This window comes from Sardina pilchardus, chromosome 8 (assembly GCF_963854185.1).
Source record: "Sardina pilchardus chromosome 8, fSarPil1.1, whole genome shotgun sequence".
Classification (NCBI taxonomy): Eukaryota; Metazoa; Chordata; class Actinopteri; order Clupeiformes; family Clupeidae; genus Sardina; species Sardina pilchardus.
In genome coordinates this window covers 32,912,509-32,926,357 of record NC_085001.1, presented here as the reverse complement: position 1 = coordinate 32,926,357, position 13,849 = coordinate 32,912,509, and the positions used below count along the sequence as shown (strand labels likewise).

General features: G+C 40.6%; 1 protein-coding gene across 4 annotated transcripts in view; it reads left to right on the top strand.

The window, feature by feature from the left end:
* The first annotated feature begins 5,951 nt into the window (after nt 1-5,951).
* emid1 (EMI domain containing 1) overlaps nt 5,952-13,849 on the top strand; it is a 122,514-nt gene continuing 114,616 nt past the window's right edge. For all 4 annotated transcript variants that reach the window (XM_062543680.1, XM_062543681.1, XM_062543678.1 and 1 more), the window contains exon 1: nt 5,952-6,443. In XM_062543680.1, the coding sequence (XP_062399664.1) occupies nt 6,256-6,443 (188 nt within the window). In that variant the 5' untranslated portion in view covers nt 5,952-6,255. The remainder of the gene's footprint in view (nt 6,444-13,849) is intronic.

Genomic DNA, 13,849 nt, shown 5'->3' with positions numbered 1-13,849 from the left:
CATTTCACCAAGTGAACAGTTAACAGGATTTTTTTAAAAAATACCATATGTCAATCTGTATGTGAGGATCATCTCTCCAAAATTTGGGCTTATTGCTGAGTTTCTTATGATTTTTGGAAAATATTCTTTATGGGTGATTCCGTGTTAAATCAGGACACTTTCGGACCTCATCGGAACGGATTTTAACGAAACTTGGTATGCTGATTCAGTCATATGAGAAAGCCTCAGAAATCAATTTGCACGTTTCTTGCATCAATATTAAGGGAGATTCAGACTAAGAAAGTTTGCATAAATTGGGGCGGGGACTATACCTTTCGTCCACCGTTCATTTTGGGTAGTGTATGCAATCATGTAAAATGTAGAGCTGGAAAAGAGCTTTGAAATGACATATGAACCATGTATGTGTGACCTACAGTAAAGGAGATACAATCAAGTCAAAAGGTATAGTCCCCGCCCCAATTTATGCAAACTTTCTTAGTCTGAATCTCCCTTAATATTGATGCAAGAAACGTGCAAATTGATTTCTGAGGCTTTCTCATATGACTGAATCAGCATACCAAGTTTCGTTAAAATCCGTTCCGATGAGGTCCGAAAGTGTCCTGATTTAACACGGAATCACCCATAAAGAATATTTTCCAAAAATCATTAGAAACTCAGCAAGAAGCCCAAATTTTGGAGAGATGATCCTCACATACAGATTGACATATGGTATTTTTTAAAAAAAATCCTGTTAACTGTTCACTTGGTGAAATGAGAAGACGAAAATGGGCTTTTTGAAAATCAAGCCCATTTAAATCAAAATGCCCTGACAATATGATAATGATTACAACCAAAGTTAATGCATGGACATGACCTTGTAGTCCATCTATGAGTGGCAAAAATAATCTGATACATTTATGGCACATACTTTTCGCATGAGAAGCCTTCAAAAGTGATGAAGTCTTTTCACATAATGAATTTATAGCCATTTTCAGAGCTTTGCAGAGGGGAAATTACACAAGATACGTCACATCTGATTGGATTTCTTAATTCAACAGGGAAATGTCCTTGTATTCGCATAGTTTCACTAATGTGAGTGAAATACCAAAAGAGCCAATAATGTTGCAAAAAGGATCGTTCATCACAATGCTTAAAATGACTTGAATCTTCAAAGGGCTGTCGTTTTTGAACTGTAAGTGATACAGCTGTAATATTTAAGAGTTATGCATAGGTTTAGTCTACAAACACCTGTGATTTTTTTAAGATTTTTTGGAGACTTTCCGCCACTAGGTGATTTGACACAAAATGGATAAAGAAGGGGTCATTCCAAGCATAAGATAATATTTTATGTCTGAATGAATCAATGCAAATTCAGAATAGCTGAAAACGTAATTAACTGAATTAGTTACGCCTGTGTTGTGCAATAGTTTCATATCAAAGCTGCCCATTAGTGACTGGAACCTATGTGATGCCACCTCACAGGTCACAATATCTCTGCAATGCCTCAAAAACCACAGACCACATTTTCAGATGATGTCAATGACATTACAGGCTAGCTTTAGGGAAAAAATGAAGAAATTTAAAATATAGGTTTTTTTGCTATTCAATTTTTAATATTATAATCTCTGATAACTCAGCTACCTTTCATTTTGGGTATTGTTTGCTATTTATGTAAAATATAGAGCTGGAAACGAGCTTTCAAACGACATCAGAACCTTTTCTGTGTGATGTACAGTAAAGGAGATACAATGAGTCAAATGTATAGTCCCCACCCCAATTTATGCAAACTTTCTTAGTCTGAATCTCCCTTAATATTGATGCAAGAAATGTGCAAGTTAATTTCTGAGGCCTTCTCATATGACTAAATCAGCATACCAAGTTTCGTTGAAATCCGTTCCGATGAGGTCCGAAAGTGTCCTGATTTGACACGGAATGACCCGTATGGACCTATCAGCACAAATCAAACAAAATAACCTCCAGGGTGAATATAGGGCCAATATTATTTTGCTCATATTTCCTTTAATTATTGCAAATATAGACTTGGTTGCGACTTCCGAACAGTTTTTGTGTGAGCTACTTTGTTAATATTTGAGAAAATGTGAGTAAGGCTACTGAAATGCTGGGCGCAGCACATGCACTTCAGAAACGATATATTTAACCCTCTAAGCGCCACCGTCGACTTAAGTCGACAAGATGGGGTACTGGATAAAACGGCCGATTTTGTCAAATAGGGTGTCAAATTTCGTTCAAACTCCCTGCCACTAGTTGGCAGACATGTCATACTACGTTCCCGACTCAGAATTACGTCATGCTTCTATACAAAATATTCGAGCAAGGGCACTTTAAACCAGTGCAAAATATCAGCTGAGCTAGCTTGCGTGTGAGCCATTGTATCAGAGCGGTATTGTGAACGTAAACGAGTATTAGCATTAGATAATCGTCTAAACACATGGAAAAAGTTTACCATGAATGAAGTGTTGGGTCTTCTGTTCGCTGACAGTTATTCTGAAGGGAAATATCTGCCTTCAGAAGATGACGGGGATTTGTTTATTCACACGCGTCTCCGCCTAGCAATGCTGAAGCTGGACAACGTGAGAGATAAGCCCTACACAAGCACAAACGTGGATCCTTTGCCCAATGTCAGTGTTAGGAACATTATTTCATGGGTCTAGGTGTTCATAGGGAAGTTAGAAGACCCTCATCAGACGTGTTATTTGTGTAGAGAACGACAGTATTGGTCGGGGCACTGCCGTGTTATCGCGCTAGCCATTTTGCCCTTTCGTTTTCATTGTGCCTCTCCATAATTGCGAGGACAGGTAACGTGATGGAGAATTTGACTAACACTATTGGGTATGTCGGTATGGAGGTCCAAGTGTCCATAGGAGAACTGTGGGGCAACGTAGCAGCAGTATAGTCGCAATGAGAATGAGAACGAAAGCCACTCCACTCGGGAGGCGTGCGTGGCAGATCCAGGGTGCCGTCAGACAAAAAACAGGTGTAGGCAGTGTGGGGTGATTTTTTATGTTATGCCTTGCAATGAGAAGTAGGCATATCGTGAAACAGTTAGCAGACCCTCATTACGTGTTAGTTGTGTGGAGAACGAAAGCTTATGGCCGGGGCAATGTGTTTTTGTTTTGTTTTTATATCGCGCTAGCCATATGCTCCCTCGACAGTGACCTTGTGCCTCTCCATAATCGGAGTAGGACGGTAATGTAGTGGAGCCTTTGTCTAATATCAATAGGTGTGTTAGACGAGGTTGAAGTGTCCATAGGATAGCTTGGGAAAACGTAGCAGCAGTGTAGGCAGTCGCAAGGAGAATGAGAAAGAACAGCCATGCTGATTCACTCCACTCGGTAGGCGCGCGTGGCAGACCTTACTTACAGGCTGTCGTCAGACAAAATAGGCAACAGGTGGGCAGTGTGGGGTGGGTTTTTATTTTATGTCATGCAATGAGAAGTACCATGAAACACTACAAGAAGTGTCACCTGGATGAATAGGGATTCATTATATTTACAATAAAAAGCCTGCTACAGAAATTTGCATTCCCATCATCTTTCCATTTATTATTTATTACACTATTGATTTACTATTTCCCTGACCATTTAGTATGGCACAATGTGTGTTATTTTTGTGTGTACATGTCCTTGTGATGTGAATGTCTGTTTACTAAAAAAGAAAAATAATAATAATAAAACTCAAAGTGGCAGATCTAAAGGCCACAGTCAGACAAAATACAGGTGTAGGCAGTGTGTGGTGGGCCTTTGTGTTGTGCGGAGGTACCACACCGTGAAACACTACAAGAAGTGTCACCTGGATGAACAGGGATGCATTATCTCTATGGCAAAAGGCCTGCTACATAAATTCGCAGCATCATCATCATTCCCATCATCTTGCTATTAGTAGCCTATGATGATTTACTATTTCCCTGACCATTCAGTATGGTACAATGTTTGTTCTTTTTGTGTTTTCATGTCCTGGTGATGTGTATGTCTGTCAGCAAAAATATTAATAATAACTAGAAAACGTAATTTCGAGGAAATTACCAGTGCATGCAAAAGCAAGACATAAAATAAAATGTGAAACAAACTTTAATTTACAAACAGTTGTGGACAGAGGAAGGTGCAGGACAGGACAGGGCAGTGTGTTGTATGTATGTGGCTTAAGGGGCTGCAGAGGTGGAAATGTCCAACCAACCAGCTGATTCTAATTAGTACAACTCTTCAGCCAGGCAGAGCAGCTGATTGTTGATATCACCTGTGTTAAGTGCACAGATAGAACCAATACGTGATTGGACTTTTACTCTCTGAAGCTTGACTTTTCCACCTCTGAGTGTGCGTGCGTGTGAGTGTGCGTGCATGTGTGTGTGTGTGTGTGTGTGTGTGTGTGTGTGTGTGTAAGTGGATGTAAGGAGTGTGGCTTTCTATGATACAGTGAAATGGGGGAGTTAGGTTAAGGTGAGAATGTTGTGGAGTGCATGGAGAAGTGTGGTATATATATGAAGTGCTGCAGTCAGGTGTGTGTGTGTGTGTGTGTGTGTGTGTGTATGAGTGAATGGGTAGACAGAGAGAGCTGAGCAGAGAGAATGCAGGTTCAATTTAACTGGCTGTTAATTAAACTTGATAGGGCCTTGAGCAGCTGGCTCTTGATACAGGTGCAAATCAGCTTAATCAGCATGTGATGTCACAGCAGTGCAGTGCGATAGACCTCTGAAGTTCGCCTACAAAAAAGCTTGCCATAGGCAGTTGGCTTCAATTAACTCCTGGATCTCCTTATATGGGTTTGGATCCTTTTTAGGCGAACTTCAGAGGTCTATGAAAAGTCAATGGGGAAAAATATTTTGCTAATATCTCAAAAAGTATCAAGTTTACAGAACTGAAATATACATAGACTTAGTCTTATTTTCAAGACCTACGTAATAAAGTTTGAACCAAGTTTCTACGTTAAACGGTTGAAGCTGAATTTGACCTGGTTAGGAGAATAATAATAAGAAGATGCCTAGGGAGAACAGAACAGTGCATTTGCATGCACTGTAATAATATTAATATTTTTATAATAATATTTAAAAAATCATGAAAATTCAAAAATCCAGATGGCCGCCACCATATGACATAATTATGACGTAATAATATGCAAATTAGTTGGATACATTTAATCCCTACATAAACTTGGGTCATCCTTAATATTTCTCTAATTTACAGAAAGTCTCTATCTCTTATCACTTTTAAGTTAAAGCCTTTTGAAATTAATATGTCAAAATTGAATGTTTTTGGCGCCTAAAGGGTTGGTATTTGGGTGTCCAAAAACGTTAACCGCAACACAGAATCGAAGATCAAACATATTGTAAAAATTTTGTGGAATAGAAAGTATAGACAATTGCTGCAAAATGTAACAGACTAAATGTCAAAAGTATTTATTTTAAGTAACGTGGGACATGTACTCCAACCCCCTCTCCCCTTTGAACTCACTTTGAACATTTTAACAATTGTAGACTAGAAACTGATTAGTGTCTCTTGTGGTGAGCCAGCTTTTATTAGGCTATATAACGCTGCTACTACTACTACTACTACTTAGCCTATTTCTAGGCTGCTACGAGAATTAGACAATGCGACCACTTCCAGTGCCTTTCCTGGTTCTATTAGCCTGCTGCAGAGTTTGTCCTTCTAGTCTGGGAGGCTGTATGTAGAAATGTTTAGGCTTTAGCATTAGCCTAGTCAAGACAGCGAGTTCTGTATGAAGACAGACTTTTTAATAGTGTCTTAAATAGCGCAGAATGAGTATGCGGCGTAGGCTTGGCTTGGGCCATGTCCACGTTAAGAAATTGTACCCGTTGTAAGAATGTCGACTTACTAAAATTCACACACGGAGGGGGCAGAGATTTGAGAAAGAGGAGGGACTGCCATGGTGTCGAACGCGCCCAGCCAAACACCGTCAGGGCATTATCCCACTGTTCTCTGCACAGGGCCAAGCGTTAAGCGTATGGTCGCTTGTGGTGGCACTCGTCCAGATAGACTATAAGGTTTTGGACGTGCTCAAAACTTTAAGCTGTGGCGAAGCTCCACTTTCCCGTAGGCTACCTTGTCCAAAGTTCTCTCCTATGTTTTTCATTGTCTATGCATCTTAGCTGTAGGTAGATCAGATTTATAGCCGAGATGTACAACACTAGTTGGACATAATAGGTATATTATTTTAGCCATTATAGAGAACAAAAGTTACGTACTCGTTTAGAGGTATTTCTCGTTTGGAAAATCAGACTGTAGAACACCATATCGCTCTGCAATGGAAGTGCCTCCATGCAACTCTGTGTCCGTGTTTTGCTCCAAAGGACTACAGACTCTGCTACTGCTCTGGTTTTTAACCTTCAGCACTCACGGGACGTGGGCAACGATGCATAGAAAGTTTTCAACCAGCTCACAGCTCAACAAAGAGATGTCCACATCATCACGAACACCCATTTACGAAAAAAGGTAACAGTTTTCAGTCTCATGAAAGAGTTGCTTCAATTAGGATATTGGAAAAGGGCCATATCTGTGTTCACTTTATTATTGCCAATGCAGCCTGAAATATCCTACTTGCATAGGCTACAGGTCCTGCACCGACAGGTTTTCTTTAAGCCAGACATTCCTGCAGTTATTTTTGTTTGAGCATCCTTTGTTCGTGTACGAAAATAAGATATAAAAACAAAGTTAGTAACTGTAACGCTGGTTTCCTATCGCCTGGGCTACCCAAGGCTACTGACCACCACAGACGACGCCTTTTGGATTTAGGGTTGTAGGCTACAATTCACCGAGTAGCCTACTGGTATTCCATTTTATCATTCGTTTTTGTCTCTCAGTCAGGTCACGTTTCCTCGTAGCCTACAGGAACATAAAGGCACATTAACATGCATTGAAACGAGTGCTCAAATCACGCTGGATGGTGTGTTCCTTCCATTTCCAAGGTCAGGAAGAGCAGCTTATCACGTTGACGTCCGTCCGGTACGTGTACATCCGTTGAGATCACAGTCGCTAACTGTCTGTAAGCTGATGTTGGAGCCAACTCTGTCCGTCTGTCTTTAGGACTGAAATGAAATCCAATGCAGAATATTTCCCTCACTCATTGCATAAGAACACTCCTGTACTGGATTCTGTTGATGATCAAAGCACACTCTGTCCATGTATCCTTCTTTGTGTAGGCTATTCCAGTATTGTAGCACAGAATCTTTCCCTCTTAACACTTTCATGAACTCATTGAACACTTTTTCTCAATTGTGTTTGGCAGGGAGTGTTGTTTTGAGGTTGCTTGCATAGGGGGTTCGTTCCGCTCCTTTAATTTCATAGGCCGAAGGGTGCTTAAGCAGATTTTAGTATATTGTCCTATTATTGGCTCCAGTTATACATTTCTTTTACCAAGCCAATCTGCAGTGTTGCTTATTAGCATGACTGCAGGTAGGTTACAGTGTTGCCAAAGCACAAAACAACATACAACATAAACAATTAGAACATTGACAACACTGAGGGTAAAAGTAACATGAAAAGTTGTGTGTAGGCTCGCTCGCTCTCTCCATTGCACACACACACACACACACACACACACACACACACACACACACACACACACACACACACACACATTGCAATACATTAGATCATGTACAGACATTTGTGGCAAGGTGTCTCACTGTCCATCCTGCCAGGTTGCAACGTATTTGCGGGAAATTTGAAAACATGCATTGCACTGATGCCAGGATGGAGGATTAGCCTATATGTATTCTTTAGAATGAATGAATGAATGAATATATACTTTTTTGATCCCGTGAGGGAATATAGTTTCTCTGCATTTAACCCAATTTAACCGAATTAGTGAACACACACAGTGAGGTGAATCACACACTAACCCAGAGCAGTGGATCGAACCCTCTGGTTACAAGCCCTAAGCCCTAACCAGTACACCACGGCTGCCCCAATATCATATCATAGTGAAAACAGATATTAACAGAGCAATGTGTCGGCTAACCAGAAAATGAGAACTAGTGGACCAAAACACGGGAAGAGTTCATATGGGACAAGGTCAATCAATAATAGTGTTAGAATGAATGAAATACAACACACATTATACTCAAATGTACTCTTACATGAACTCTTGCACATAATAAAGTAGTTACAATGGTGACATTTAATAACTACACACAATCATTTATTAAGCATTTGTTACTTATTAGTTAATGGTTTGTTCATCATTAGTAATTTATTAATCATGCATAATTCATCATCAGTAAAGCATTTGTTCACACAGCTATGAATGGTTTGTTCATAGTAAATAAAACAAATGTTTGTAAACACATGGTTTATACATATATATAAATAATGAAACAGCCATTTATAAATGAAATAATTTCCCTATTATGAACCAGTTACAAACTATTAGTAAATGCTTTGATAATCATTTGTAAAGTATTACTCCCATGTTAATTTGTAAAGTATTACTCCCATACTGTAATTCATGATTAACTCAGGAGTTACAAGTGGTTAGTTAATGATGTTGAGAGCTCATCTAAAGTGAGGACTGTATATGCCTTGCTACACATTTAAAAATGAGTTATAAAGGTTACAGTAGCATTTATTCATTTAGCAGACACTTTCATCCAAAGAGACTTCCAATATCAATGTAATTTAAGAGCAAGGCCACATGGTGGCACCTGGGGATTGAACCCCCAACTCTTGAGCTTACTGCATGCTAGCCCAGTGCCTTATCCACTACACTACCTCTGCCCATTGCTATTGCAAATATAAAATAGATGCGCGTGTTTACTATGAACAAGCATGTATAATTGTGTATGCATGATTTACAGAGGAGAGTTAATTAGTGGGCTTGCTGCAAGGCAAGCCCATATTGTTCTCCCTCGCCTGTTTTTTGAGAACGCCTCCTCCTACAGCATTTGAGCTATCAACCCGGTTCAAACACTAAAAAATCAGGCCCGATCCGGTGTAGGTTGCTTGTTGATGTCGGATGGCTGCCGGTTGTCGTTTTTCCAGTATTCCCGTTTTTAGACCCTTGTAGTTCCGCCATGCTCCACCAGAGACGTTTCTCTATCATTCTCTATCAGGCTATCATTCTGTAGCATGTTCAAGTTGGGGGTTTGATTCCCAGCTTCTGCAGTTGTGTTTAATTTAATTGACATGTGTTTGTCGCTCTGGATAAAATTGTCATGAATGAATGTGAATGTAGTGCGAGTGCGTGCGTGCGTGCATATAAAGTGTTAAGATGTGTTTGTGATTGCTGGAGAGAGAATGTGTGCAATTTCAATGTAGTGTGAGTTCATATTTTAGATGGCCTGAGGATAGAATCTCTCAGTTCTGGCCTTATGACTACGTAGGCATCTTCTTGATCTCAATGGCTTGAACAGTCCATTATTTAGATGAGAAGAGTCCTTCAGAATCTTTTGGGCCCTTAGAAGTTCTCTTCTGGAGTAGATGTCTTGCAGGGCAGGGAGTTGAGTTCTGATTGTGCGTTCAGCTCAACGTACTACTTTCTGCAATCTTTGACTGTGGCATTCCCGTACCAGGTAATGATGATGCTACCTGTTAAAACACTCTCAACAGCAGAAGTGTAGAAGGCCCTCAGTATGGATGTTGCAACCTTGAATTTCCTTAGCTGAAGGAGAAAGAAGAGTCGTTGTCTGGACTTCTTCAAAACATGTTTAGTATTAACAGTCCATGTTAAATCGTCAGCAATGTGAACGCCAAAGTATTTAAAACTTGTAACTCTCTCTACAGGTTTCCCGCTGCTCTTTAGTGGAGAGTAACTGCAATTCTGCTTCTTCCTGAAATCTACTATCAATTCCTTGGTTTTGCTGACATTCAGTGTTAAACTGTTAGACTTAGGAGGTGTAAACCTGATTTAAGTATGTTTGTTTGTTGTTGTTGCTAATCAGGCCCATAACAACAGTGTCATCTGCAAACTTTATGCTAGATGTGTGACTACTGTTGGCTTTGCAGTCATGTGTGTAGATGTTGTACAGCAAGTGGCTCAAAACGCAACCTTGGTGTTTTTTCCAGTTATTAGCCTGTTTGATGCTCATTGAGCTCAATGCAAATCAAACAGGCTAATAGGCTAACTGGAAAAAAAACACCATGATATCTCTAGCTATGGTGAAGGGTATGTGATGATGTGGAGCTATTTTAATTCCACAGGCCAAGGAAACTTTATCAGGATGGATAGTATCCTGGATCCATGAGACAGCTGGCCTTTAAAAATAATAATCTGCCTTCCTCTATGGGAATTTAACATAGGGGGGCAAATACTTATGCCCACTGTATTTTAAGGAAAACATTTATTTATGATACATTCTTCATTCACAAAGAAAATTGGTGTCCTTAAAGGTTGGATTTTTACTTCTTTTTCAAATTAAGGCATGAAGACTCATGGATTAAAGTTTTCCGTCATATGACGGATTTCCGTCAACTGGAGGCGCTAGAGGTCAATCATGAGATTGATGCAGATCCGGGGAGAAAATATTTGCGGTGGGGGGGGGGGGGGGGGATGCGGCGCGACCTCCCTTGCAAGCTGCAGTGATGGTTACACCTCTTGTTGAACCCTGTTTTGTGATAGGCCTGTGTTTTAGCCTACAGTGGGTACGGGTTGAGAATGCACCTTCTCCCGCGGGACTCCCGAAGAGATCCCGCAGGCCGTCAAGCCGATTTTTTTCGAGGCTAAGGCAATGTACCCAAACAACCACCAGGTGGCAGAAAGTTTCATCCCGCATTTCAAAATGATGAAGACCGCATATCCGTCAATAGTCGACTCCTTAATCTCATTTAATCATTACAATGAAGGTGATGACTGGCGAAATTATTCAAACGACGTTTCAATGAACCATTGTTGAAATTAATGAAAATGGTTATAGAAAATCGCCTACAGCCTAACGCCGACACAGCTGATTCTTTGATTGATTCTAAGCTGTTTTGATGTAGGGGATGGGTAAACTGGCGCGCTACAAACATGCTACCAATCAAATGTAATATTAGTAGGACTAGCCTACTTAGACACTTTAGTCATAGGCAATGTTGCCATGTTAATTTGGGCTAGAAGTGCTTGCTTGTGGTGGCGCTCCTGTCCGCTGCTTCTCCCGAATTGTGTGGCAAATTTGTCAGCAATCAGCTTAAATGTCAAATCATATTTATTTATCTTTGTCGCCATGGTATTGGGGGAAACGCGGAGAAACGAGATGGTCAGTCCTCGTATTTTTTCTTCGCGTTTCGTTATAAGAAATATATAAGTAATAGTTAGTCTTCTTCCGTATTGAACAGATACGGGACGCATTTGTTCCGTATTTTAAGGAACTAGACTACTCAATGCACACACACTACAATGAAAAACACACAAAGAAATCACTAAACATATAGCCTGGCTACAACCTAATGACACTTTATTGCAGCGTTTCTCTAACTATGGGCCGCGAAACGTGGAGACTGCTGCTGGTCCGCGAGACATGGAGTGAAATTAGGTCTGGTGATCTGATAATTTGCTGCGCAATTGACCAAGCAACCGCGGACCGACAGAAAAAGAAAGCAAACGTTGCTGCGGAAATGCTTGCTAATTTGATGTGTTTAAACATAGAGCCATACAATTAGGTGTGTCTGTTATTATGATAATTTTCGAGCATAACTGCTTGTCCATAGCTCAGTGACAGGTGTTAATAGCCTTGCCATAAGCACTGCTGCAGGTGCTTCTTTTATTATGCGGTTAGAGCATAAGCGCTTACTCATATAGACTATAACTCAGGGACAGGTGCAAAACCACCAACTGGGATGGATCGAAGGGCAAGCAAGCACTGCCACACAACGTGAAGGCCTTTGTGTTGTCAACACTAAACAGAAAGTTTCCTACGATGGGGAGAAGTGGCCGCAAGGACTGCATCGATAAGATCAACGAATACAGTAATGTTTTACAACCCAGCTGGTATCCGCTGTTCATTCCGACATATCCCCACTCGGCGGTAGGCCTAGGCCTATTTAACCTTTTTTTTTCAAACAACGTGCCATTCCGACATGAGGTCATTAATAGGCTATTAATGTCATAACTATTAGGCTATCATTAGGCTTACTATGCATGGCTGTAGGCAGCTATGAGGCCACTGAGATCTGGACCTCATCGGTTTTGTGAAAGCCGATTGGAAATACATAAGTTTAGAGCGAACGTTTCAACTATGTTTGCCATGGTAGACAAAAACACTCAAATAAAACAATAGCCTAAAAAATAACTGCATGCGTAATGGACACGGCTCTATATCCTAAATAATTTTCGAGGTTCGCCATTTGGTAATATGACCTATCCTTACTGACAATAATTTAGATTGAGCACAACTAAAGTTGCACGAAGGCAAAATACAGTCCTAAAAGCCTATTCTATATAGCCTGGCCAATATTGTAGATGTGCAAAAGCAGCATTTGCGTGCGTGCTTGCCGGTGAGGTGTAACCTACAAAAATGAGCATAACATCTGATTATTAAAGTATGGCTATAGGATATAGGCTAGAGAAGAGTTGGTTTAAAATTCAAGTGTAGTAAAAAAGTTTGTGCACATCCCCGGTCAAGGTGCAGAACAAGAGTAGGCTAAATCATAAAAAAAAATGGAAAAAGGTTCGCACACTTGAAATCCTTCTTTTTTGATTTGATTTTATTTTCGTGTGGTCTTCTTCAGATTAAAATTCAAGTACGTGCGCTATTTAACCCCTCGAGACCGACTGCAGTCTGCTGACACAGCCAGACGACTCTCCCAACCCATTCATTCGTCTTGGCCGATATAACCCATTCATTCGTTTTGTGCCTATATAGATTCCTGCATGCTGCATTACCGTGACCCTTAGCCTACCTTGTGGATGATTTTTTCTCATTGGAATACAGCAGGACAGAATGCCTTTTATCTAACAAACGCAAAAACTGAGATTGTTGGAAGGACTAGACTACTCAACAAACTTGTTTTTCGTTTCTGGGAGATCTCGTTATCGTTTTGGATTGTCGGATTTTTATACTTATTGTTTGGACTTATGGACAATGAACTTTGAGGGGTGGTTGTTAGTGCTTTACAAAGCTTTGTGTTAATAAGTGTCGGTCCTCCTATCCTTCAGCTCACTGCGCGATGCAGTTGCGCATAGTGGCCACGAAGTCATTAACTGTTTACGACACAATACATGATATTTGTGTTTTTCGTTTCTTAGATTTAATGCATGTTTGACATGTAAACAGGCCTTCAGTCCGTTAACTTAAGGCCTTCTTTTGCATGGGGTTGCTCGCATCCGTCCGTAACCTAGACTATTATGTGCGTAGTGGCTGCATACTCTTGATTATAATCTGACTTCCCCAATGCTTCCCCGCAGCACATTACATTTTAATATAGGCTAATATAGGATGAACAAAGTCTATGCTATATTAAATCCAGTAGCCTAATAATTCTATGTGCCACGTCCGATTTCGCAAGTGATGTAGTAGGCTACGTTTAAACATCGACAAACGTCTGTGAGACTACCCATTTCATGAAGAGCAATTGTCTTGTGCGATCATTCCCCCTCCCCCACACTTGTCTAACCAGTTCACTAGACATTATAGCCTACCTATATGCGGCATTGAGGACGATTGCCTCCCTCCCCCCTCTCTCTCGACAGACACTTCCTGACCCTAGGGCTCGGGATCATGACATCAAAACTTCGCGGGCACAGCCACATTGGCAGCTTCACTCCTTAGTTTACTGGATTACTATGGATTTACTCCTGCCTTTTAGTGTGTTCCTGTTACTTAGTTTTTGCCTTCTTGGTAGTATGTTGCTGTGTAGTGGGGTGTAACAGTGCAACCCACGATCGCAAGAGGAAAAGAATAAATCGCTACTATATTTCTGCT